The sequence below is a fragment of the Xyrauchen texanus genome, chromosome 1, assembly GCF_025860055.1.
Source record: "Xyrauchen texanus isolate HMW12.3.18 chromosome 1, RBS_HiC_50CHRs, whole genome shotgun sequence".
NCBI lineage: Eukaryota > Metazoa > Chordata > Actinopteri > Cypriniformes > Catostomidae > Xyrauchen > Xyrauchen texanus.
In genome coordinates this window covers 22,977,311-23,002,295 of record NC_068276.1, presented here as the reverse complement: position 1 = coordinate 23,002,295, position 24,985 = coordinate 22,977,311, and the positions used below count along the sequence as shown (strand labels likewise).

At 41.1% G+C, this 24,985-nt stretch overlaps 1 protein-coding gene across 2 annotated transcripts in view; it reads right to left on the bottom strand.

Annotated features, from left to right (window-relative positions):
- Positions 1 to 24,985, bottom strand: part of LOC127623342 (mastermind-like domain-containing protein 1) — a 98,749-nt gene that overhangs the window by 60,396 nt on the left and 13,368 nt on the right. The window contains exon 1 of one of the 2 annotated variants that reach the window (XM_052098070.1): positions 17,335 to 17,445. The exons of the other annotated variant lie outside the window; for it this stretch is intronic. Within the exon in view, the coding sequence (XP_051954030.1) occupies positions 17,335 to 17,397 (63 nt within the window). The 5' untranslated portion in view covers positions 17,398 to 17,445. Of the gene's footprint in view, positions 1 to 17,334; positions 17,446 to 24,985 lie in introns of those variants that run through there. 2 annotated transcript variants of the gene reach the window in all.

Here is a 24,985-nt window from a genome sequence, read left to right as displayed (position 1 = left end):
TACGCTGCCTTTGCGCGGAGGCGATGAGCAATAAGGGCAACTGGAGTTCACTATGAACTTCACTATGACTGGGTGTGTCAAGTTTCTGAACAATGAATAGGCGTTGTTGATGTGCAAATGTGGGTGGTCATGTGTTAATGTTTTTATCTAGTTTGAAGTCAGACAATGCTGAAGCTTCAGTAAAAAAAGCTTAGTACCAATACACAACAGTTCAACAAACACATTTCAATAGTTCTTTCTGAACTAGGGAGGAAACTTTTGAAAAGTTTTCATAATATGTTGAACTCTAATTGCAAAGGTCGAGGAATCAAGAAACCATTTAAAATTTAGGAATGAATACTATTATTTCATCAAGCTACACATCAAATATGTTATTAATATTTTTCCTCAATAATGCAGCTATCCTTGTTCCCCAAATGTGTGAATACAGAACAGCATGCAAAGCTAAACAGCAAAAACCTTAGATTTGTCTGAAGTCAAGTGTCATGACCTTTTGAACTCTATAATGAGCTACTACACCAAATGTTTTACATTCACAAATGGTATTCAGTGTATTCACATGTATACAACGAAGCCTCTTTAGCGAGTGTGTGCATGTGTGTGTGCCCAGCTGCTTTACTGTAAGCCTGGCCCACCCCTGTGACTGCCCACCCATAACTCCATCCCTGCACCTCTATCTCTCTCACTCTCTCTCTCTCTTCCTGCAGTAATGGTTTAATGGCAGATTACAGAGTCTCTGAGGGCTGAATGGAAGAGTAATAAAATAAATGGTTTTGTAAGGGCCCTTCCCCCACAGAGAGCAGACCACTGCTGAACTATACAGTCTAGAGTATTCCAGCAAGACTGGACAATATCTATAAATCTGTGATCACATGCAGATAAGCACACAAACGCACATGCCTCATTTCTCTTTTGCACTTGTTTGAATGATTGATGAACCTAGCTATTTATTATCTACTATAATATCTTACTTACATGTCTATCTATACTACCATGCTTTTCTGGACATATGGCAATTCCATTTTTGGAAATGTATCATAGTAATACCATGCTATTCTGTGAATGATCTTGGAGTACCTGTAGCTCAACTAGAAAAGCATGGCGCTCACAAAAGTAAGGGCACAGGTTCAATCCACAAGGAATACAAGCACTGATTAATGCATTGCTTGAAAGCACTGTAAGTGGCTTCTGAAGTACCATGGAAACACCATGGTCTTTGAATATGGGAGCCTGATCTCATGACAATGTTGTGACTGTGGCAACATTTCTGCAAAATGATATTACATGGGTCCTTATGTAATCCGATGTGAAATGTCCAAAGAGCTGCGCTAAAACAGAGTTCCATTTTATTTCAAAACAGATGAGATTAACTTTCTCTCAATTTTCAAATCAACAAAACATTCCACTGTACCTTAAACCTAAATGACAGTGTCATAATAAGCATATGTGAGATGGAAAAATGCAATTACTGAGGCAACCATTCATTTTTTGACGCTTCTTTGACACATGCTCTTCAGTATTTTTCAATCAGTTGTGAACTAGCTAATAAATATAGATAGTTATGTAATTCAAATGTTAAAATGCATTATAATACAAGTCATGCACTATAATAAAAGTGTTTTGATGACATAAGATGACATTGTGTGATGAATAGGATGGAAAGTAAATGTTTATGAACTATAATAATGTATGCACATCCAACTAGAGTTGGGCACAGGTGCCAGACACAAAAGGTAAGTCTACGCACACTGATTCATTACACCAAAAATACTTGATTGGCTTACACTTGTTGCAACGTTTCAATCATTAAGTCTCCGTCAGCAAAGCCAAAATGCACAATAGTACTATACTTTAGAGACAGACAATGACGTAACCAAATTCTCTCAATTACGTGGTCACTGAAAGTCACAGTGACACACAGGCTAGATACAATCAGTGTCTATATAACTGTGGTTCATTTTGCATTGGGGTTTTGCCTGACATAGACCTAATGGTTGAAACGTTGCAAGCAAGTTTAAGCTAATAAAGTATTTTTGGAGCACTAAATCAGAGTACGGACACCTTTTTTTATAAACTATAATTTGCCATTTTGGTCATGATTTGTGTGAAAGGAAATGAAAGTCATTGTTGTACCTCCTCTAGTGTTCATTTTACCACATAAAAAATTATTTAGCAAAAAACGTGGTCCTATAAAACCAGGATGGAATGTGGTAATCATTCAGTGGTATATAAATCACATTCTAATGGCACTATTACTGATATTAGTACCATTTTATCAGTGCACCTGTACTTGTAAAGGCAAAAATAAAATAAAAAAATTGGGTAAAATCTTTAAGATAAAATCTTGATATGTGAGTTGGGTTGGGGACATTCAAACATTGGCTACAGGCGAGAGAAGAAATTGCTTCAGGAATATTTGCTTCAGTTAAACAACTTGTGGACATTTTTGTAGCACCCCCCCAATTATTTATACCATGATCAATAGAAACATGTAAATGCTTCATGCTGCAACCCCCCCCCCCATGTTCAAGCCAAATCTACACCCTTGCATGACTATAAGCAGGATGGATTGGCCTGACCTGAGGAAACTCCCTTTCATAAAGACCTCATTCATGCCCCTGAAACACGATCGTACAGGGTTGTTGGTTGTGTATGTGTGTGTGTAATATATCATTCTCAGCCAGCAAAAAACAAACAGATACACAAGTGCACACACTAACACATGCTCAAACATTACCATACACTGAAAATACAGACTGGTGCATATTCACACTTTTACCATGAGTCATTCTCTGGGACTTTTGAGTGGAAAGAATAATAAAAGGAGAGGGAAAAAGAGAAGTGAATTACCTGATCAGTTCACTGTCAGACATAAAAATTTGTTTAATTATGTTTTCATAACATTTCGTAACATTACTGAAATTCCAACGTTTATTTTAAAAACGTGTCTTCTGACACAACTATGGTTTATCCATCAGGTGTCAAGCTGTTAATCAGCATTCAGGCTATCTTCTTCATCTGGGACAGGAAGAGAAAGATCCGATGTGTTATGAAAGTCTCCCATGTTTAGCTTCTAATAGTATCTAAGTAGAACAATGCAACCATTCGCTCTAATGATGCATTAACATGCTAACCTGAACTAACCTGCACTGAGCCAATTATGGTAGCCTGTGTGTGTCAGAGTGTGTATGAGACCAGTACAGGTGTACACCTGGGTTAATCTCCTGTGTGGTTGAAACTAGCGTCACATCATGCTCAAAAGAAAGCATTGAAATAAGGTTAAAAAGACTTTCTCAATATCTGTCTCTCAGACAAGCTTGAGCATAAACTAATCTGCTGCATGGTTGAAAAAGGGACTGAGATATTGCCAAGAAGTGAAAAGGCAGTGGGTGAGTGATAAAGACAGAGACACTGGGACTGAGTGTCTTTGTTTGATGAGGTCCCACCTGCAGCTCTAAGGCCACCAAAACGCAGCTGCTCTCTCCTTTCCCCCTTCCTCTCTTTGTTTCTCTCCATCATCCTTTGCTCTTTCTCAATTTGTGACCCCCTTTGCAACCCCTACTTCTCTCTGTCCTAATTTTCAGTTTAAGGAATATGAGATACAACTTTGCTGACTACAGCATTCTTGCGCTTCCTATCGTGCCTTTATTCCTTAATTTGTGACAGCAACGGCTCAACAGTGAGTGTTGCCACCTTGTGGACCCACTTATTAATGCAATTAAATCCAGGCGCATGCACATGCGACCATAGTACACGCTGTTAGCAAAATCTGGCTGAATGCACTGCAGTGCAGTGCTCGACGTAATTTGAGTCATGCGTCCTGTGTGCGGAAGTTTACTTTGGGCTTAAGATGGCTCTCAAAAAGTGGTACCTCATAATCAGCTCTTTATAAACTAGATTTTCAAGCGAGGTGTTCACAGAGAAAGGTAACTTTTCCAAATCATCACTTGGACTGAGATTTTCCATTAAATTCACTCCTAAAAAGCAAGTGTGAATATGGAATACAAAAGCCCAACCATTCTTTTGGTAGTTTTATCTAGGATCTGATGAGTTAGAGTTAGACAAATGTAAAACAGAAGTTAACCTGAGGTTACTTTGGGCAGGTTAATCAGTGGACTTTCACACCAATATGAGAACAGAGGGTGACGCAAGCAGACATGAATGTGCGTCAAGTGCACCAGCAGCAATCTCCTTTACTTCTATGTGAGGCCCTGAAATCTGTTTACAATGGATTATGCTCTTCACTACATTTGTGAGTATGTGTGTGTAAAACAAGTGAGTGAGAGAGAGAGTCATTTACTGTGACAAAATTGAGAACATCGTGGCAACAGCATGCGCACTGTCCTGACCTCACCTACAGACTGTTCCGACCTTCACTAGATTCTCGTCATTCATGATGTCACAGCTGCCAACACAGGCTTTCTTAAGGCCACTGTATACTTTGGTTGTCTGTATTGCTGATCATAACGTGTACAATAACCCTAACCTTAATACAGTTCATGTCTTTGTGCATCTTCACCAATAGTATTGCAAAGCAATCATAGTGCACTTACATCGAACACTTTTGCAGTCGCTTTTGGTCAACAGAGTATATTTCGAAAGGCTAAGTGCTAGACCTTGTGAGGCGACCCATGGAAAAACTAAGTATACCTGAGCCTTAGCCTGAGTATATACTGACTTGTTTCAGCAATGTCACTTTTTTCTCGCAGCTGACATATTTGTGACCATCGGTGGGAGAAAGTAATGCCGGTCAATGAAAAACACGTGTGAAGCGTTATCAAGAAAAACATCAAAAATAGATTTTGATCCATGCCAAGTTACAATAAAGGTGTACAAGTCTCAGGTAAGCACAAATACTGCTAAATTTGACTTTCCCATACATTTAAACATATTATTTCCATTATATATATTATTTTTATAATCACCGTGAACATCTCTCATTCAGAAGCTTTGTGCTGTTTTCTGGTCTGATCAAAATATTACAAATATTAATTGTGATGATCCCATCTGTATGAATGTAAGAGCTGCTTTTAAGCAACTGAGGCATATTAGTGTATATGACTTATATGTTTACATTGTGGTCTGAGGTTGTGATTAAAGCCTGTGCTTAATAATCTTATGATGTGAACATTAGTATTTACACATTAAATATATAGGACTGTAAATTTACATTATAGTGTTTTTTCATTCATTACAATGTTATGACATAGCATGGAGAAAGGTCGCTCCATAGAGTCCTCCCAGCTGGCGGAGGTCCTCCAGTCCCTCGCGACGCTACATCAAAGCCACCAGCAATCCCTGCTTGAGCTCCGGCAGGACCAAGATCGCTGTTTTTTTTGAAGTCATGCGGGCTCAGGCAGAGGACCGGCACGCCATCCGGAGCCTCCTCAGCCAGGAGACCGCATCGGCCACAACCGCGACCCCGGACACCCGCGCTACGCTGCCCCCGCCCACGTTACAGAAGATGGGGGCAGCAGATGATCCTGAGGCCTTCCTCGATTTGTTCGAGCGCACGGCAGAAATCTGGGGCTGGCCGCTCGAACAGTGGGCAGCCCGCCTAATCCCCCTCCTGTCCGGGGAAGCTCAACTTGCTGCACAACAACTGCCGGCGACGAACCTCCTGGCCTATCCAGATCTGAAGAAAGCCATTCGGCAACGGGTCGGTCGGAGCCCGGAAGAGAATCGCCAGCTCTTCCGCGGCATGAAGATAGAAATGTCTGATCGCCCGTTTGCGTTTGCGCAACGGCTCCGGGACACCTGTCGGAGGTGGCTGCTCACGGGGGACCGCGACATCAAGGGAGTGATCGACCAGGTGGTACTGAAGCAATTCGTCCAACGGCTGCCCTGGAAGACGGCGGAGTGGGTCCAGTGCCACCGCCCGGCATCGCTGGAGGAGGCTGTTCGTCTGGCGGAGGACCATTTGGCAGTGATCCTGAGGGCGGACGAGCCCTCTTCTTCTCTCTCCCCTTCCCCTGTGTCTGCATCCCCCTCCTCCCCCTCCCCTGTGTTCTCTCGCTCTGTTCTCTCCCCAGGGCCCGTTCCTGCCCCACGCAGGCGTGGAGTGTATGTGCGACCAGCTTCCCGACCTTGGGAGAATGTTCCTTCCCCGTCCTTCAGCCGCTCTCCTCCTCAGGTGGGGGTGTCCGCCAGCACAAGTGCGGGCGTAACGCCTGGGCCGGCCTGTTGGAGGTGCGGGGACCCGGACCACTTCCGGGATCAATGTCCGCTGATGGAGGTGGGGACGGTGGTGCTGGTCTCCGACGTCCCGCAGGCTGCCCCTGTTCGGGCTGGAGCATACCGGATTCCGGTAAGGATCAGGGGGGGTATTTACCAAGCTTTGCTGGATACCGGCTGCAATCAGACCACCATCCACCAACGCTTGGTTCAGCCCGGGGCTTTGGGTTTAGCTAAACTGGTGAGGGGGGGGGACTTCCCTCTAGAGCAGTCGTGGGACGAAACCCTTAAACATGCTCTTGACCAAGTGAGAGTAATCGATGGTCAACAGCTCTGGCCGGGCATCGCCATTTCATACCCGTATTTTGCCATGATTAAAGATCGGCTATATAGAGTGACGCAGGACGCGCAAACAAAGGAGGAAGTGACACAATTATTGATTCCACGGAGCCGCCGGGAAATGGTTTTCCAGGCGGCTCACTATAATCCTATGGCCGGTCACCTAGGGGAACGAAAAACACTTCTCCGTCTAATAGCCCGTTTCTATTGGCCGGGCATTGGCGGTGACGTCCGCAGGTGGTGTGCGGCGTGCCGTGAATGTCAGCTGGTAAACCCACCGGCCACCCCAAAAGCGCCATTGCACCCTCTACCATTGATCGAGGTCCCCTTCGAAAGAATTGGTATGGACCTCGTCGGGCCATTAGAACGGTCAGCACGCGGACATCGCTTCGTGATAGTCCTAGTGGATTACGCGACGCGATATCCGGAAGCAGTGCCTCTGAGCAACATCTCCACACGTAGTGTTGCAGGGGCACTCTTCAAGATAATCTCCCGGGTGGGGATTCCGAAAGAAATCCTCACCGATCAAGGCACGACTTTCATGTCACGAACACTCCATGAACTTTACGAGCTCTTGGGCATTAAGTCGATTCGCACTAGCGTTTACCATCCCCAGACAGATGGCCTAGTGGAACGATTTAATAAAACGCTCAAGAACATGATTCGTAAATTCGTACACGATGACGCTAGAAATTGGGATAAGTGGTTAGACCCCCTGTTGTTCGCAGTACGGGAGGTCCCGCAAGCCTCCACAGGGTTCTCCCCGTTTGAGCTGCTGTACGGGCGACGCCCACGCGGGGTCCTTGACGTCATCCACGAAGCTTGGGAGGAGGGACCTTCTAATAGCAAAAATGAAATTCAGTTTGTTCTCGATCTTAGAGCAAAACTCCACACTCTGGGGCGACTAACACAGGAGAATTTGCTCCAGACTCAAGAACGCCAACGCCGGCTGTATGACAGGGGTGCTCGGCTACGGGAATTTGCACTGGGAGATAAGGTACTCGTATTACTCCCGACATCGAGCTCTAAATTACTCGCCAAGTGGCAAGGACCCTTTGAGGTCACACGACGAGTAGGGGATCTCGATTATGAAGTTAAACATACCGATAGAGGGGGCGCACGCCAAATTTATCACCTCAACCTCCTGAAATTGTGGAGAGAAGAGGCGGCCTCTGTGACGTTGGCCACGGTAGTTCCGGAGAGGGCGGAGCTCGGACCGGAGGTAAACAAAGCCCGCAATCTCAATATCCCGGTTGCTTGTGGAGACCACCTCTCACCGCGTCAACTCACAGAGGTTTCCGATTTACAAAAGGAATTTGCAGATGTGTTTTCCCCTCTACCGGGCCGTACAAACATCATACAGCACCACATCGAGACCGAGCCGGGCGTGGTGGTGCGTTGCCGCCCCTATCGTTTACCCGAACATAAAAAGAAAATAGTTCAGGAGGAATTAGATGCGATGCTTGATATGGGCGTAATAGAGGAATCCCACAGTGATTGGTCCAGCCCGGTTGTTCTTGTTCCTAAGAGTGATGGGTCTGTTCGATTCTGTGTGGATTACAGAAAAGTCAACGCGGTGTCTAAATTTGACGCTGCACTCAATGCCCCGTGTTGATGAACTGCTCGATCGGTTAGGTACTGCTCGATTTTATTCGACCTTGGATCTAACAAAGGGTTATTGGCAGATCCCCTTGACACCAATGTCCCGTGAGAAAACAGCCTTCACGACGCCGTTTGGATTACACCAATTTGTGACGCTTCCTTTCAGTTTGTTTGGGGCACCAGCCACGTTTCAGCGACTCATGGATCGGATCCTCAGACCTCACACCGCTTACGCCGCTGCCTATTTAGATGATATTATCATTTATAGCAATGACTGGCAGCAGCACATGCAACATCTGAGGGCCGTCCTGAGATCGCTGCGGCGGGCGGGGCTCACAGCAAACCCTAAGGAGTGCGCGATTGGGCGTGTGGAGGTACGGTATCTGGGGTTCCACTTGGGTCATGGCCAGGTGCGTCCCCAAATTGATAAGACCGTGGCGGTTGCGACTTGCCCTAGACCTAAGACCAAAAAGGGGGTGAGGCAGTTCCTGGGGCTGGCTGGCTATTATAGAAGGTTTGTGCCTAATTATTTGGACATCACCAGCCTGCTGACTGACCTCACTAAAAAGGGGGCTCCAGATCCGGTTCAATGGTCGGAGCAGTGCCAACAGGCGTTTATGCAGATTAAAGCCGCACTTTGTGGGGGGCCGCTTCTTCATGCACCTGACTTCTCTCTCCGTTTTATTTTGCAGACAGACGCTTCAGACAGAGGGCTGGGGGCCGTACTCTCGCAGGTGGTGGAGGGGGAGGAGCGCCCAGTGCTGTACATTAGCCGGAAGCTCTCTTTGAGGGAGACTAAATACAGCACCGTGGAGAAGGAGTGTTTGGCCATCAAGTGGGCGGTCCTCACCCTCCGGTATTACCTGCTGGGGCGGGCCTTCACCCTCTGCTCAGATCACGCCCCACTCCAGTGGCTCCACCGCATGAAAGATACTAACGCCCGGATCACCCGTTGGTACCTGGCTCTCCAGCCCTTTAAGTTCAAGGTGGTCCACAGACCGGGGGTGCAGATGGCTGTCGCCGACTTTCTCTCCAGAAATGGGGAGTGGTAGACAGGCCGGATGGCCTCGGCCTGAGTCGGGCGGTGGGGGTATGTGGCAGCGGGGGCGTGGTCAAGCGCCCGTCCGGGAGAGGAAAGCGGTAAGGGCGCTTACACCTGAGCTAAATTATGCCTAACACCTGTCTCTAATTCCAGTGAGCACGAGGAGAGCGGCATAAAAACAGACACAGAGCCTCCAGTGGGAGAGAGCCCCGACAAGCCAACTCAGTGCACTTGTATTATATTATATTGTATTGTGTTGTAGTGTATTGTTATAAGAAAGACGGCAATTAAAGCCTTACCTTTGGTTGAAGACTCGTTTCATGTCCTCCTTCCCGTAAGGGTCGTTACATGCTGGTTTCAATGTTTGCGCTTATTTAGATGACCTGCTTCTTAATTACTTAAAACATTTAGAATGCAATCATAGAGAAATGAATAAAATGACATGAATGCACACATACATAAATAATATTGATTTAATGACAGTTACAATAATATTACAAGTATCTAATGTATCAATAAAATATTGTGAGAAAAAGAATCACAGTATTTTTATATATGATCATATCAGCACAGTCCTAATATTGAGTGACACTAGTATGTCTGTCTTTGGGTGCGAGAGAATCCACACTCATATATTAAAATGCAGACAGAAAAATCTGTGTATTGTTTAAATTTAGGCTGGACTCCACATTGTTTATTTTGCTTCACTTTACTTCAGTTTGCTTATGTATATTTACCATAGATACACATTCACGCAGACGTCCACCCTACAGATGTACAGTATAAAATATTTCCACTGCTCAACACGTTGGAACGCAGGTGCACAGAGTGAGCGCACTGCTCAGGAGGCACTTTCACTGGGAGACCGATCAAACACAAACACACCATCTCAACACCTCTTATGGGAACCTGGATACTCATTAACAGACACATGGGCACATACAAAGAGAACACGTCGCCCACTAAATAAACACAAAATGTTCATGCTTCTCTCATTCACTCATACACAGTGTGTCCTCACAGTGATGTGCAGTAGCATTGTGAGTGTGTGTGCTTGTGTGAACATGTCTGATTGTTTCCGACAAGCAGGGGAGATGAGAAGTGGTAACCATGTGTACATGTGTATGTATGTACATGTGTATGAGTAGGGGGTGTGGTGATTTGGAAATAGGTCAGCTTAGGCAGGGTTTAGTGGCACTAGGCCCAGCTCAATCAGAGAAGAGCCCTTGGGTGCGAAAAAATACACACATGCCTTATTATACACAAGACATACACTCACCTAAAGGATTATTAGGAACACCATACTAATACTGTGTTTGACCCCCTTTCGCCTTCAGAACTGCCTTAATTCTACGTGGCATTGATTCAACAAGGTGCTGAAAGCATTCTTTATAAATGTTGGCCCATATTGATAGGATAGAATCTTGCAGTTGATGGAGATTTGTGGGATGCACATCCAGGGCACGAAGCTCCCGTTCCACCACATCCCAAAGATGCTCTATTGGGTTGAGATCTGGTGACTGTGGGGGCCATTTTAGTAAAGTGAACTCATTGTCATGTTCAAGAAACCAATTTGAAATGATTCGAGCTTTGTGACATGGTGCATTATCCTGCTGGAAGTAGCATCAGAGGATGGGTACATGGTGGCCATAAAGGGATGGACATGGTCAGAAACAATGCTCAGGTAGGCTGTGGCATTTAAACGATGCCCAATTGGGGCCAAGAGGCCTAAAGTGTGCCAAGAAAACATCCCCCACACCATTACACCACCACCACCAGCCTGCACAGTGGTAACAAGGCATGATGGATCCATGTTCTCATTCTGTTTACGCCAAATTCTGACTCTACAATCTGAATGTCTCAACAGAAATCGAGACTCATCAGACCAGGCAACATTTTTCCAGTCTTCAACTGTCCAATTTTGGTGAGCTCTTGCAAATTGTAGCCTCTTTTTCCTATTTGTAGTGGAGATGAGTGGTACCCGGTTAGGTCTTCTGCTGTTGTAGCCCATCCGCCTCAAGGTTGTGCGTGTTGTGGCTTAACAAATGCTTTGCTGCATACCTCGGTTGTAACGAGTGGTTATTTCAGGCAAAGTTGCTCTTCTATCAGCTTGAATCAGTCGGCCCATTCTCCTCTGACCTCTAGCATCAACAAGGCATTTTCGCCCACAGGACTGCCACATACTGGATGTTTTTCCCTTTTCACACCATTCTTTGTAAACCCTAGAAATGGTTGTGGGTGAAAATCCCAGTAACTGAGCAGATTGTGAAATACTCAGACCGGCCCATCTGGCATCAACAACCATGCCACGCTCAAAATTGCTTAAATCACCTTTCTTTCCCATTCTGACATTCAGTTTGGAGTTCAGGAGATTGTCTTGACCAGGACCACACCCCTAAATGCATTGAAGCAACTGTCATGTGATTGGTTAATTAGATAATTGCATTAATGAGAAATTGAACAGGTGTTCCTAATAATCCTTTAGGTGAGTGTATATCCACCAATCATTTCTAAGACAACATACCGGTAATGCAAAAGTGAATCCAGATTCAAAGTTTTGCCTACACAGAAAATAACTGATTATCATTGTAGTATTCAAGACTGTTTGCTTAATTACAACATCTATATTCTAAATGACATGCGCAACTATCAGTTCAGAACTATACTGTGACGATGTAAACCGTAAATACACATCTCTACATAAACAGCTACACAAACACTCACAAGCTCCCCAATTAGCAGTGCATGGTCAGTCTTAATTGTGAGGAAAACAATGAGCTTCACTTCACTGTAACTTTAACACAACATGCTCGAACTCAGTCACCACACATAATCAAAAAACACTGCACGTGAGCTTTGAGAAGTTAAAGCGGTATCAAACATAACAGAGAGAGTAAGGAAGGGTTGGAAAGAGAGGGGTAGATGAACAGATAGAGAGAGATGACAAATGAAGGGAAGAAGTGAGGGATGGAAAAAAAAAGAGGAAGTGCTGGTATCTGCTATACCGGCTGCCCATTAGTGAGGGGATCTCCCAACAGACACATATACACACACACACACACACACGTTGGTGCGGCTATCATTATGAGGATCCTCCATAGACATAATGATTTTTATACTGTATGAACTATACATTCTATCCCCTAACCCTTTCCCTAAACCTAACCCTCACAAAAACTTCAAACAAAGGAGTGAGTGAAAGCTAATTCATTTTATTTATGTGTTCAACCCAGAAAACACGTTTCGAAAGCGAACTGTCCACTCAACACCCGTACTAGAAACCCTAATCATAAAACAGATTTTGATCTAAAGTAGTAAGAGCTAAAGTAGTGAAAGCTCAGATTATATCCAAAATGAAAAAACTCTAGCAAACAAAGGACAACCTGAACAACGAGTGAAAGAGAGATAGAAGTGGGTATGTGGTTTGGAAACCTCAGAGAATGGAAACTAATAACCAAATAAAAATCTTTTCTTCCCGAAAAAAGCTGTTTACAGAACTATACTAGAAGTCACTCTTGAAGGAATGTTCTGAGTTCAATACAAGTTAAGCTCAATTGACACAGCATATGTTACTTATACTAATTCTTCTGTTAAAACTCATGTATTATTTGAGCATTGAAGTTGTTAAATGGTCATTTTTACAGTCATTTTTTTTTTACATTATATCATCATGGTAACGAAGTTGTAAAATTGGCTATTGCTTTCTACAGAAAAGGTTAGTAAATGTAAGCGCAGCGTAGTTCTAGCGGGAAGACTAGCAGCTGTACATCATCGCACCATTAGCTGGATAATTCCCAGCCAATCGCATGTAAGCCGTTGCTTTATAAGTCTGCTCACAATCTATCACATTGCTGTTTCAGTGTGCTAACACGGCAACCTCCACCACCTCACCATCACCAGTTGAGTCCCGTCCTGCACGGGGGTAGGCTCCTCACCCCGGCCTCCTTTCTCTTTTATGCCGTGGTGGTGACGTAGTGGGCTAAAGCACATAACCGGTAATCAGAAGGTTGCTGGTTTGATCCCCACCACCATTGTGTCCTTGAGCAAGGCACTTAACTCCAGGTTGCTCCGGGGGGATTGTCCCTGTAATAAGTGCACTGTAAGTCACTTTGGATAAAACAGGATATGACGGTTCCGTGTACAACTTCTTTGGACCGCCAGATGGGGCTTACGACAAAGAGAGACATTCAATTTCTGTTTTATATTCATCTAATAAATGTCATCTTAAATTTCACTCAAGTCTGCGATTCTTCCTGATAGAAGTGATTTTATCACACTAAAATCATGTTTAAACACAAATATTGTTTATTTTTTGTTGCTATACTTTTGAAATAGTGAGTATTTTAACATTCAGAAATTGGCCCCCTTCACTTCCATTGTAAGTGCCTCACTGGAACCAAGATTTTTGCTTTTTTTTAAAGAAAAGGAGGGACAAAATAAATATGTGTGGCAATAAATATTATGTCACAAATGCTGTTGATTGAGCTTAACTTATATTGAACCTGGAATATTCCTTTAAATGTTCTTCTGCAATCTGAAGAAAGAATGTATTCTGCTAAACTTCTGAAAGTAAAAAACATGACATACAGATTAGTTTTGTTTTTACACAAAGAGCAGAGAAGATGGTTTGAAAACATATGATATGCACAAACAAATTAACAAGATTTTTAACCAGATCAATAAATGCATGTGAGATTTTAGTAGTATTTTATATTACATCTTTTAGCACTATTCTTTTTTTTGTCTAACTTGTAAATCTTTTTGTTATTTTTCATAATTTCTGTATTTTGTTTTTGTTCTGCATTATTTTCTTTGCATGCAGCTTTGTCAACAATCTGTCAAATGCTTTGGCATTATGAATGTTAAATAATTTGGAGAGAGAGAGAGAGAGAGAGAGAGAGAGAGAGCGAGAGAGAGAGATACAAGCAGGAATTTTTCACCCAAGGTTCACCAAATCCTAGTCCTGCCAAAGAGAGTGCAGAGGGAATAAAGGCAGTGCAAATTGCCCAAGTTAGTGCTGACACACACACACACACACACACACACACACACAAAAACACACACACTCTTGCTGGCCTCAGCCATTCTGTGCTGGTTGTTAAAGCAATATTAATATTCATGTGGAGGGCTGCTGCTGTCAGTGAGGCAGTTTTAAATGAACACTCTGTCCTTGATCCAATCCATGGGGTCTCTCCTTATCCAATACAAGAATGTGACTTCAAGGCCTCTCTATCTCTCTCTCTTTCTCACCACTCCCCTCTCTTTCTCTGTCGTATCACACAATTTCCCTCCATTTTCCCTCTCCTAACCTCTCCCCCTTTCACCCCTTCTTTCCTGATTATGCAGGCTTGGAGCTTGTGTGTGTGTGTGTGTGTGTGTGTGTGTGTGTATGTCTCTAGTCTCTCTTTGATTTTGCTCAGAGACAAGAATGGATCTGCCTTGATAAAGATGGCTGTTCACAAAGAACCACAGAGGGATTCAGATTAACTTCGCCGCATCCCCCCACCCCCTCTCTCTCTCATTTTTTCTCTCACTATGTCGTTTCTCTGTTTATGTTGATTAGGTTGATGTGAAAACTTTTTTAACCTGATATAGAGACAGAGGAATAATAAACACATTTCTGAAAAAGAAAACATAAAAAAACAACTCCTATACAACTGAAGTATGCAGTCAATTTTTTTAACAGTCTTATTAAATAATGTTTTTCTATTCTAAAAAAATATATATATATATATATATTTAATGAGCACGGTTGGGAGTATTCTGTATTATTTTATTTATATTAGGGATGTAATGAATGAAATGTAACAATGAAACAATTACTTAATAAATTAGAACACTGGTATCCATTAAAAATATCATGTTTCACAATAACCAACTACTGAGAGTGAAATTAATGCGTTTGCACAAATGGCAAAGTACATATCTTCGCTGTCCAATGAAAAATGCACATCTCAACTTTTGGCAAGTTTGACTTTTTACCATAGACGGAATGCACCGAATTACCTCTACCTACTGTTTGAACTGTGCATCGAAATAACCAATGAAAAGATGTTTAATCAGGCGATCTGTATAACAAATATCTCCACAGAACTTGTGATGTGTCCATCAAAACCGCGTATGTCCCGCCCTTATGTTTTGAAGGGCATCAACTTATTTAACTCAGCTGTCCGGCTGAAGTGTTGTGAAGTGATTGCCTACATCGCACTGGTTCTGTGATTTCCCTGACAACCAAAGCCATTCATGCACACACAATATCAAGTGGCTTTAAAAAGTAGACTATACCAGCCATATACGGTTGACAGATTTCCAAACCGCAAGTGAAAGCTAATTCATTTATTTATGTGTTGGACCCAGAAAACGCGCTTCAAAAGCGAACTGTCCACTCAACACCCGTACTAGAAACCCTAGTCATAAAACTGATTTTGATCTAAAATAGTAAGTGAAAGCTCAGATTATATCCAAAAAATTAATTCTCTACCAATCGATAACCTACCAACTGAGTTCTGGGAAAACGAACAGTTAGACTCCAGTCTGTGACGGAGCAGGCGCCATTGGAACCCACGATAAGAAAACCGTGCATGTCCAAGTTTCTTACAAAATCCAATTAAAATATCAAACAGTTCACTAACAGATGTGTAATGATAGAATTATATATATAAAAATAGTTTTTCCATGCTCTTGAAATTTTTTTTGGAGATACGTGCTTTTCATCAGACAGCGACGATATGTCCAAGTACATGTATGAGTATACATATGTCCACTTGCTTCCTCTCAGTCTGTTTAGAGAGAATGGAAAATATGAAAAAGAATGTGGGTGGGACTATTTCATCCATTAAGATGACATGGTCTGATGCATATTGTGCAATACAACATTCAAATTCAGTCAGAGAATGAGCACAATCAAATTTGGTGGCCATCTTTGGAATGCTCTCGGGCAGGCTGGGAAGCAATTTTTCTATGTAAACATGCGGCATACAGACTAAACTAAAAAAACGTTGTTTTTCTGGCTTGTCTAACTAATGAGAATGCGCATTCTACAGTTGATTGGCTCTTTCACCTGTAAAGCAGGACATCCTTTTCTACATCTGTTCACTGTTGGGTGCTCCAATTTCTCCCATTCATTTTAATAGAAGAGGCCCATCTCTGCTAAATAGTCTCTGGTACAATGCAATACCATATCCACAACAAACATCCGCAAGCCTCAGCAGCTTCATAGGCATACAGCTGTACATGTCCTCCATGTTTTAAGGAAGACGATAGACAGCGATGTGAGGAAATCACACAACAGATGTGTAGGATGATCACGAAGGACAAGCTGCCCATAAGCTTGGACACAAATCATTTTCAATGAGACTTGAGGCTGGAAAAAGGAGGGGGTGCGATCCTGTGAAACTTGCGCTAATAAACATAGAGAGGGCATGACTTAACTGCTTGTGAGGAGGCTGTGCTAGAGAAATGTGCCAAATTAAGCAACTGCAACACTGTAGCGTTGCATTTCTCTTTGTTATGTATAGAGATCCCAATTTTTCTAGACAACGTTATCTAGACACATGGACAATCGGTGTCTGTGCACATCGTCTGCATATTTGCCTTACGTTGGCTGTACTATAGAGTATCACAAAGCGGTTGTACTATGCATGCGTCGGCGAGTCCGTATGGGCTGGATGATGAAAGAGTACACTTTGAAAGGCTGAAGGCTTCACCGTGGGTGGGACATTCCAGGATGCAAAAAACGAAGCTATCATAGCCTTAACTGTGGCAGAAAACGGTTAAATTGTTTGTATCCTAACTACATTACACTGTTTAAAGTATTGCGCTGGTCTCCAAGCCCTCATGTTTTTTGGGTCACATGTTTGATAGTCGATTAATGGAGAATTGTCGATTCATAATAGACTATGATCGGTTAAAACATTTTTATCCCTACTTTATATTAAAACAATAGAAATATTTGGAACATCCTTATTTAGCTAGGTAAATGTGTATGTGTGTGCTCGAGAGAGAGAGAGAGACTATGCAGGTCTCTAGACTGTGCCTAAAATGGTTGCAAATGAGACCAAAAATTATTTATTGCGACTAGAATTTAAAATCTTGTCGCCATCGGGTTGTGTGCGTTCATATGTGGTTTCATCAGATATCATCTTGTGAGTTATTGAATGCATCTATAGAGCGCTCACCAGTGTGTCTCGTGGTTCTTTTCTCCCATTCTGTTTCTTACGAGCTTCCTGCACACGCAACATAAACCCAGCACGAGAGAGTCGTGACCAAATACAATTTTGAACTGGATCTTTTTCATGAATCACCAAAAAAGAACTGAGGGTTTGAACTCAGAAGCTCAGGTTAGAATCACTTTCTCAGCGAATCAGCCATCAGTGAACTCACAACTGGGAGTGCAGATATTTCAAAATAAGAGTCCCATGTGTATTTCGGGCTTCTTTATAACTAAAAGCCTTGTATAGTGTACCACTTTTTTCTCCTGGTAATTATTGATTGGGATTGGAGTAGCATAATAAATTGCATCTGGGATTTCATTCAATTTGCACTCTTGCAGTCTCTGTGTCTGGGCCATCTGGCAGCAGTAAAAGACTAAGGCAATATTTTAAACCAATTTATATATATATATATATATATATATATATATATATATATATATATATATATATATATATATATATATATATATTTATACACACACTACCATTCAAAAGTTTGGGGTCACTTGCCTGAAATGTTTCTCATGATCTTAAAAATCTTTTGATCTGAAGGTCTATGCTTAAATGTTGGAAATTATTTTTGAAGACAAAAATATAATTGTGCCACCAAATTAAATTATATAATTACAAAACTAAAATGTTATATAAAAAAAAGGTTTTGAAATTGATGACTTGGACCAAATAATAAAGAAAAGCAATAAGTGCCCAACATTGATGGGAACTCCTTCAAGTTTAAAAAGCATCCCAGGGTGATTCCTAAAGAAGTTGGTTGAGAAAATGTCAAGAGTTCATGTATGTAAATTCTAGGCAATTGGTGACTACTCAGGGGTGCTAGATGCTAAAACAGGGGTGCCCAATACGTCGATCGCAATCTACCAGTTGATCGCAAAGGCAATGCTGGTAGATCGCACAAAATGTAAATGTACTTTTGTTAAATTTTAATAAAAATAAATATAATATCTTTCCTCCTTTTAGTTTCTGTCTGACTTGCACTTGACGAGTAAATATTGACCAGGCGAGGTTTTGTTTATTCAGTTGCCATGACAACTAGGTTTGCGCATACGCGCCTTCCAAGGACTTCTGAGAACAGAGCGCGAAATTGCGATGCTACTGACCGGATTAGGCAAAACTGTCTGATTCCATTCAGTGCAATCATCAGAATAAGGTAAATGCCCTGTCTATTGTAATATATTGTGCTGTAGGTGTTTTAGGTTTAGTTTTAAAACTGAATGATATCAACATTGAACATTATTATATATTGTTTTATTAATTAGAATATGAATTCCATGTATGATACATGCAGTAGTCCCAACAAGCATTTTCTTATTTTAAATGAAACTGTGTTTTTTAGTTGGTAGATCTTATAGAGTTGGTCATTTAAAAGTAGATCATCACACAAAAATGTGTGGGCACCCCTGTGCTAAAATATAACACAGCTTTGATTTATTTTGGATTTTGTTTAGTCACAACTTAATTCCCATATTTCCATTTATGTTATTCCATAGTTTTAATGACTTTACTATTATTCTAAAATGTGAAAAAAAAAAAAAAACTTAGTAAGTGACCCTAAACTTTTGAACGGCAGTGTATATATATATATATATATGAGATCAAGCTTTTGACAATTGAGGGACTTGTTCACAACTATTACACAAGGTGCAAACATTCATTGATGCACAAGACAACAAACTACTATATACTGTACTTTATGTAATTATCTGTAATGTAAATTGTGAAGAGCAGTATTAAATGAATCAAAAATATCTCATCTCTTATATTTGTATAAATTATGAAAGGAGTATGAACATTTATGAGACAAAAGGGAATGCAAACTTATCTTCTCAACTATATACTGTATACTGTTTATTAAACCTCAGATTAATGGGTTATCTGCTGTCTTCCTTTTCTTCTGCTTTCTATCTTGTTTCTAAACAGCAATTTAAATTGAGGAATTATATGATTTGGCAACTAAAAACAGCCATTTGAATCCTTAATGTTTTAGTTTAGGAGTCAATGGCTCCTTAATAATTTTTTTTAGTCTGGAGCCCTGCTGGCACACAGCAGACTCTGATGTGAAGTATCTCTGATGGATAACACCTCAGACAGAGGGTGACAGTAGCACAAAACTTGTTCTTTCTCATTCAACACACACACACACACACACACACACACACACACACACACACACACACACACAGCTATCCTTATGATAACTCTCCATAGACATAATGATTTTTATACTGAACTATAGATTCTATCCCCTAAACGTAACCCTCACAAAAAACTTTTTGCGTTTTTCAATTTTCAAAAAAACAAACATTTTTAGTATGTTTAAAAGCCATTTGAATTATGGGGACACATTATGGTGACACTAGAAATGTCCTCATATACCACATTTATAGCATAATACCCTTGTAATTACCTGTTTGTTAACTAAAGATATGTCCTCGTAAACCACCCAAACCCAACCACACACACACTTGAGTGGACACTTGTCCTCTGCGGTTACAGTGTATCCCTTAATTCTTCACTGAGCCACTCACCTCACAAACCCCCTGTCTCTTTACCTCTGCCTGGTGAAATAATGGCCCTGTATTAGGAGGGTCAGCCTGTACTAGAGCTGACAGCATTCTGATCAATGCCCCACCAGCACACACTGACAAAAAGGGACAGTCCATCTCTCGCTTCCTCTCTCTAGTGCTCGGTCCATCCCTCCTTCCTTTATCCCTTCCTTTTGGCCTCTACATGTGGTCATCTGTTCTTCTTACCTTCTGTTCTGCACCTCTCTTTCTTACCAAGCCTCCATCTCTCTCCTGCTTCCTCTCTCTCTCTCTTTCTCCCCCTCTCTTTTGGTGGACCCCCTTTCTAATGAATCTCATGAATGGTTCTCTCTCAGTAGCTCTCCTCTGAATGCGTTACAGCAATTACAGCACTCATAAAATGGCGCCATATAGAGCTACACCCTATGTGTGTGTGATATAATGTCCTTGAGGGGACAAGAGAAGAGCTGGTTATTGATCGGAGGTCCCTGTACGACATAAAGGCTTTTGATTTCTCTTGTAGAGCACTGGCTCTCCCTTGTCCTCCAAGCAGTATCCAACAAAATCAAATAGAGTCTATTGACTGCTGTTCACCTATACTGCCACAACTTTACACTCCTGACTGTTTCTCAAATATAGAATTTTAAGTTTATTTTTTAGTTCACACAATAAAAGCAATACATGTACCACAAAGACATGAACACACTTGTTTCACACAGTTTCTTTTAGTTTTTTTGCTCAATATTTAATCAGTAAACCACACATAGGTCAAATTAAAATGTCTAAAAAAACATTTCTCTTCAAACCATATAAGATGTGCCTAGCACGCCGCATATGTCTGCTGGAACTTACTGGAAGTAACATTTGTTTTTCCCTTATAGCAGCCTGGAAGGATGTACATATGTCTAGCATCAGATGTAGTGCAGGGCACATGCTTATTAAAGTAGCAATAAAGAATGAACCTTCATTATGTGGTGCAGTATTCAGAATAGTTCAGCTGAATAGTTCAGCTGTGGTTTTATTCATAGACTGTTGTTGTAGACAGCAAATGGCAAATATAATGCCTATATTTCTACCTTAATTGGCAATAATTTCTAAATGTCTAATATTGGTTTATCAAATGAAAATACCTTATGATAGGGCTCATAGCAACTCATACTACCCTTTTTCTTATGTGTTGGAATATTTATGTATATTTATGCATGTTCTGTTTTTTGATAGGATGTCAGGATGTGTCCAAAACACATAAAAAAAAAATCAAAGAAACAAGACAAGAAGAGAAATAAGAAGCTCTCCCGTTTTCGCACATACATAGACGAGATAGCTGCACATACTTGTTAAATTGTTGGATAAAATGAAATCATCTTTTTAGTTTAAAGAGTGGTCTGATAATCTGGATGAAGAGGGATTTGATGGAATGAATAAATGCATTAATACTCCAGGCGCTTAGCATTGCCATCACTGCTTTGCAATGCAGAGAGAACTGCGCCGACAACACAGCACCACTGGTTCCAATGAGTCAAATGTTAATGACCTGTCAAAGAGAGGAATCTATCCAAATGTTCATTTGTCATTAAAAAGCAATATATTAACACCAGACTCTCAAGTGCTAAACTGCCACAACAATTTAACATAACGAGAAAAAGTAGGAGGTGACGAGAGCGTGAAAGGGAGTCCTGACAGATAAAAAGAGATGGAATTTATTCCTGCAGCCAGCAACTCTTTAAAATCGGATAGCAAAAAACAAAAATGCTTTGTCTCAGCACAAACAAACACACACATACTCTGACTGCACCGCAACACTGCCGCTGAGATTTTGTTGTGTCAGTAGGTCATAGCACAGTGAACATTATAGAAGAAAGCCCCTATTGCTTGGGTGGCATTTCGACTTCTTGTATGAGAGAGAGAAAAAGAGATGATACTACTGTAACCGCTTGGTGGTTTGAAGGGCAACAACAGCATCTAGCCTGCATCATTTGTTCTCATTGAAGAACAACGCAAGTAGATGTCTCACTCATTGAGTCGTACACAACCACATCCACTCAGAAAGTGATGTCATTTCCACCAGCTGCACAAACATGGACAGGGAAATCAATGAGTGTATGGCACATTTATTAGGTCCTGATGTGGCAGGATAGAGATGCCCAGCTGTTATACTAGAGAGCAGTGAGAGGGAGAGATAGAGAAATCTGCAGGTCAGACCTAAACTTGCAAGATATGGAGACAGAGAGAAATTAATTCAGCCACCTAGTCTTAAGGCTGTATTCACAAATCGAAATGTGTTTGACAAAGCCCCGGGGCAGAAACTCGATTAAAATATAATCAAGTTATTAAAACACAACAACTCTAAACAGACATTACAATAAAGTAGAGCAAGTTTGAAAGCTATTTGTTCGGAATAGAGTACAGTGATAAAATACCTGAAATAAACCTGATTTTATACAGACAGCAAAAATTTTCAAAACAAAATATAATTTCTTGATCTCAGTTTTGAAAACACACAAATAAAGGTCACATTCTCACAATTTTTACAAACTCCACAAAGATTTCAAAGATTTTTTTAACTTAATCTACAAACACCCAGTCCTCCAGGTGAAACTAATTTAATGGCCGATGCCGATATCTAGAGAGCAGGGTGGCCAATATAAATCATTTACTATAATTTACATATATCATATACATGTATATATAGAGGTGGACTGTCTCAATATATATATATATATATATATATATATATATATATATATATATATACTGTATATATTAGTGCTGTCAGTCAATATTTAATCGTGACTGATCACAGATTTTGAAAATGCCATAATTAGATTTATACTTCTTATACTTCTTTTCTTTTCAAAATGCATTTAGTTCCTTCTTAAAAAAAAAACTTTAAAAAAAAACTATATGTAACAATAAAATTTCATTAACATTTAACATATCCCACAATATAAAGATAGAAATGCACTAAAATAGCACCAATTAAAATAACATTAAGCATATTCCAAAGTCTAAGTGGGAGGATGACAAACTGAAAAAATTAGGTTAGTTATTCATTGCAATGGGCATTAAATCTCTTCAACTCTTATCCTCCACAATATTGATCATGGCTATCCACTTCTTTGCTACAGCTACTGTGAAGTTGCATTTAAATCATCTATGACATTTTAAACACCACATGAAAAATGCTTGCAGAGAACGTTATTTTGATTTTTATGATACATAAATTACACTTTGGCCTAATTTTCTAGCAAGGCAGACACATTACAAAGATCCTGCCCTATTCTAACCAGTGGTTCCAACTCACATGGAGCTGAATATAAATGTAAAATCAGTAAATGCGTTAATCGGGATTAAGAAAAATGTATGCGTTAAACATTTTTTAATTTTTAAATGACAGCTTACTAATGCTACTTAATGACAGATGAGGTAGCCTATACACAAAATTTGTTATTTTACACAATTTATACACAAAATGTACAAAAACGTTTGAACTAGAAAGCATTTATTATCCATTGACAACGCTGTAAGTAGACTTTGAAATTGATACAGAGAGGATCTAACACTTCTTATTAGTCAAGCCAGCACAAATATCAGCTGACACTGATCATCTCAAATGAGTCATAAATTGGTAGATTAATCCAACTTGTCAATATATTGGTCTATTCCTAGGCATGGGGCTAGGCACTAAATGCAACTTCTCAATGCTGAGTAATGAGTGGGGGCCCATTCATAAACATTTTGTCCCAAGCCCTATGAACTCAAGCCATGGCCCAGTCTCTTGGTGAAACCACTGGAAATTAGTCTAGTCTGATCTCATGATCAGCATCTGCGGACGCATGACACAAATGTCATTATCAGCAGAGTGCTCGAGCACTGAATGTTTGCAGCCCGATTTTTCTAACCGCCTGTACTCTAACCATGCAGTATACTCATGTGCCTTAAGTTATTTGCACTAATAAGTAGGTCCAAAAGGTGGCAACACTCACAATTGTGCCGCTACTTCCATGAAGAACTGTAAAAAGAAGATGTAAATGGCCGCAAACAACAGGAGACAAAGGTGGAAACCAAAACAGTGGAGTGAGGAGTTCAGGTAATACATTTATATTTGTGTAACTTAAGACTGAAAGACTTTATAGACATCTTAATGGGTCTAAACTCCAGAAGAGAATTAGTCAACTATCTCATAGCAGTCTTAGAGTGCTTGTGCCAACCGCCTGCGTATACATGCATGCACAGTGAAATTGAGTATACTTTAAAAAGCTGAGAGTTCAACTGTATATGTATGCTAAGCATTCACGTCAAAACCAAAGGTAATTTGGGCTGTAACCTGTGAATCTCTGGAAAAATGCTGTCAGTAAAGCCCCCCCCCCCCTCCCCTCCCCTCCCATTTCCAATGTTACCTCTGTTCAGACAGCTGTTTTGTTAGGTTGAGTGGATGCCCTTCCATTCATGGGCAAAGGAGTGTTAGTGGTTGTCCTTTTGAACTGATGTATTCTAGAGCAGTATCTATTCATCCAGCAAACCAGAACAACATGCATAACTGTTGATGTTGGCTTCAGAATCCCCGTAAACCCCTGGAAAAAACATTTTAATCTCAGTGTGTGTGAGAGAGAGAGGGAGAGAGAGAAAGTGTGTAAGAGAGGGGGTAGTAAGATTCCCTGGCTGCATGGTTGCTGTGGAATTTTGGTCCTAACAGAGAGCAGCTCCAGTCTACGTAGCGCTGTTTGTTTTGGATGTCTGAGTGAGGTAGAAATATGTTCCTTCTTTCCAAACACAGTTCTGTCGCAACAGCAAACAACCCCACACGGCACACCAACACACTGCAAGGCAGCGGCTCCACCACTTAAGAAAGCAACGTCACACTGTTACCGCTGATATGGCTCGACTCAAAACCAATTACTAGTGGATAATAAAGCCAACTCTGGGGAGATAAGAGGGGAACATTAAAATACTGTGGGAAGCTTTTTGCTTCGAATGACAATGGAAATTTCACCTGTGCCAAGAGAGATACTTATCTTACATTTGACAACCAAGTAACTAATTTGAAGACACTGACTGGAATGTTTGTGTTTTCA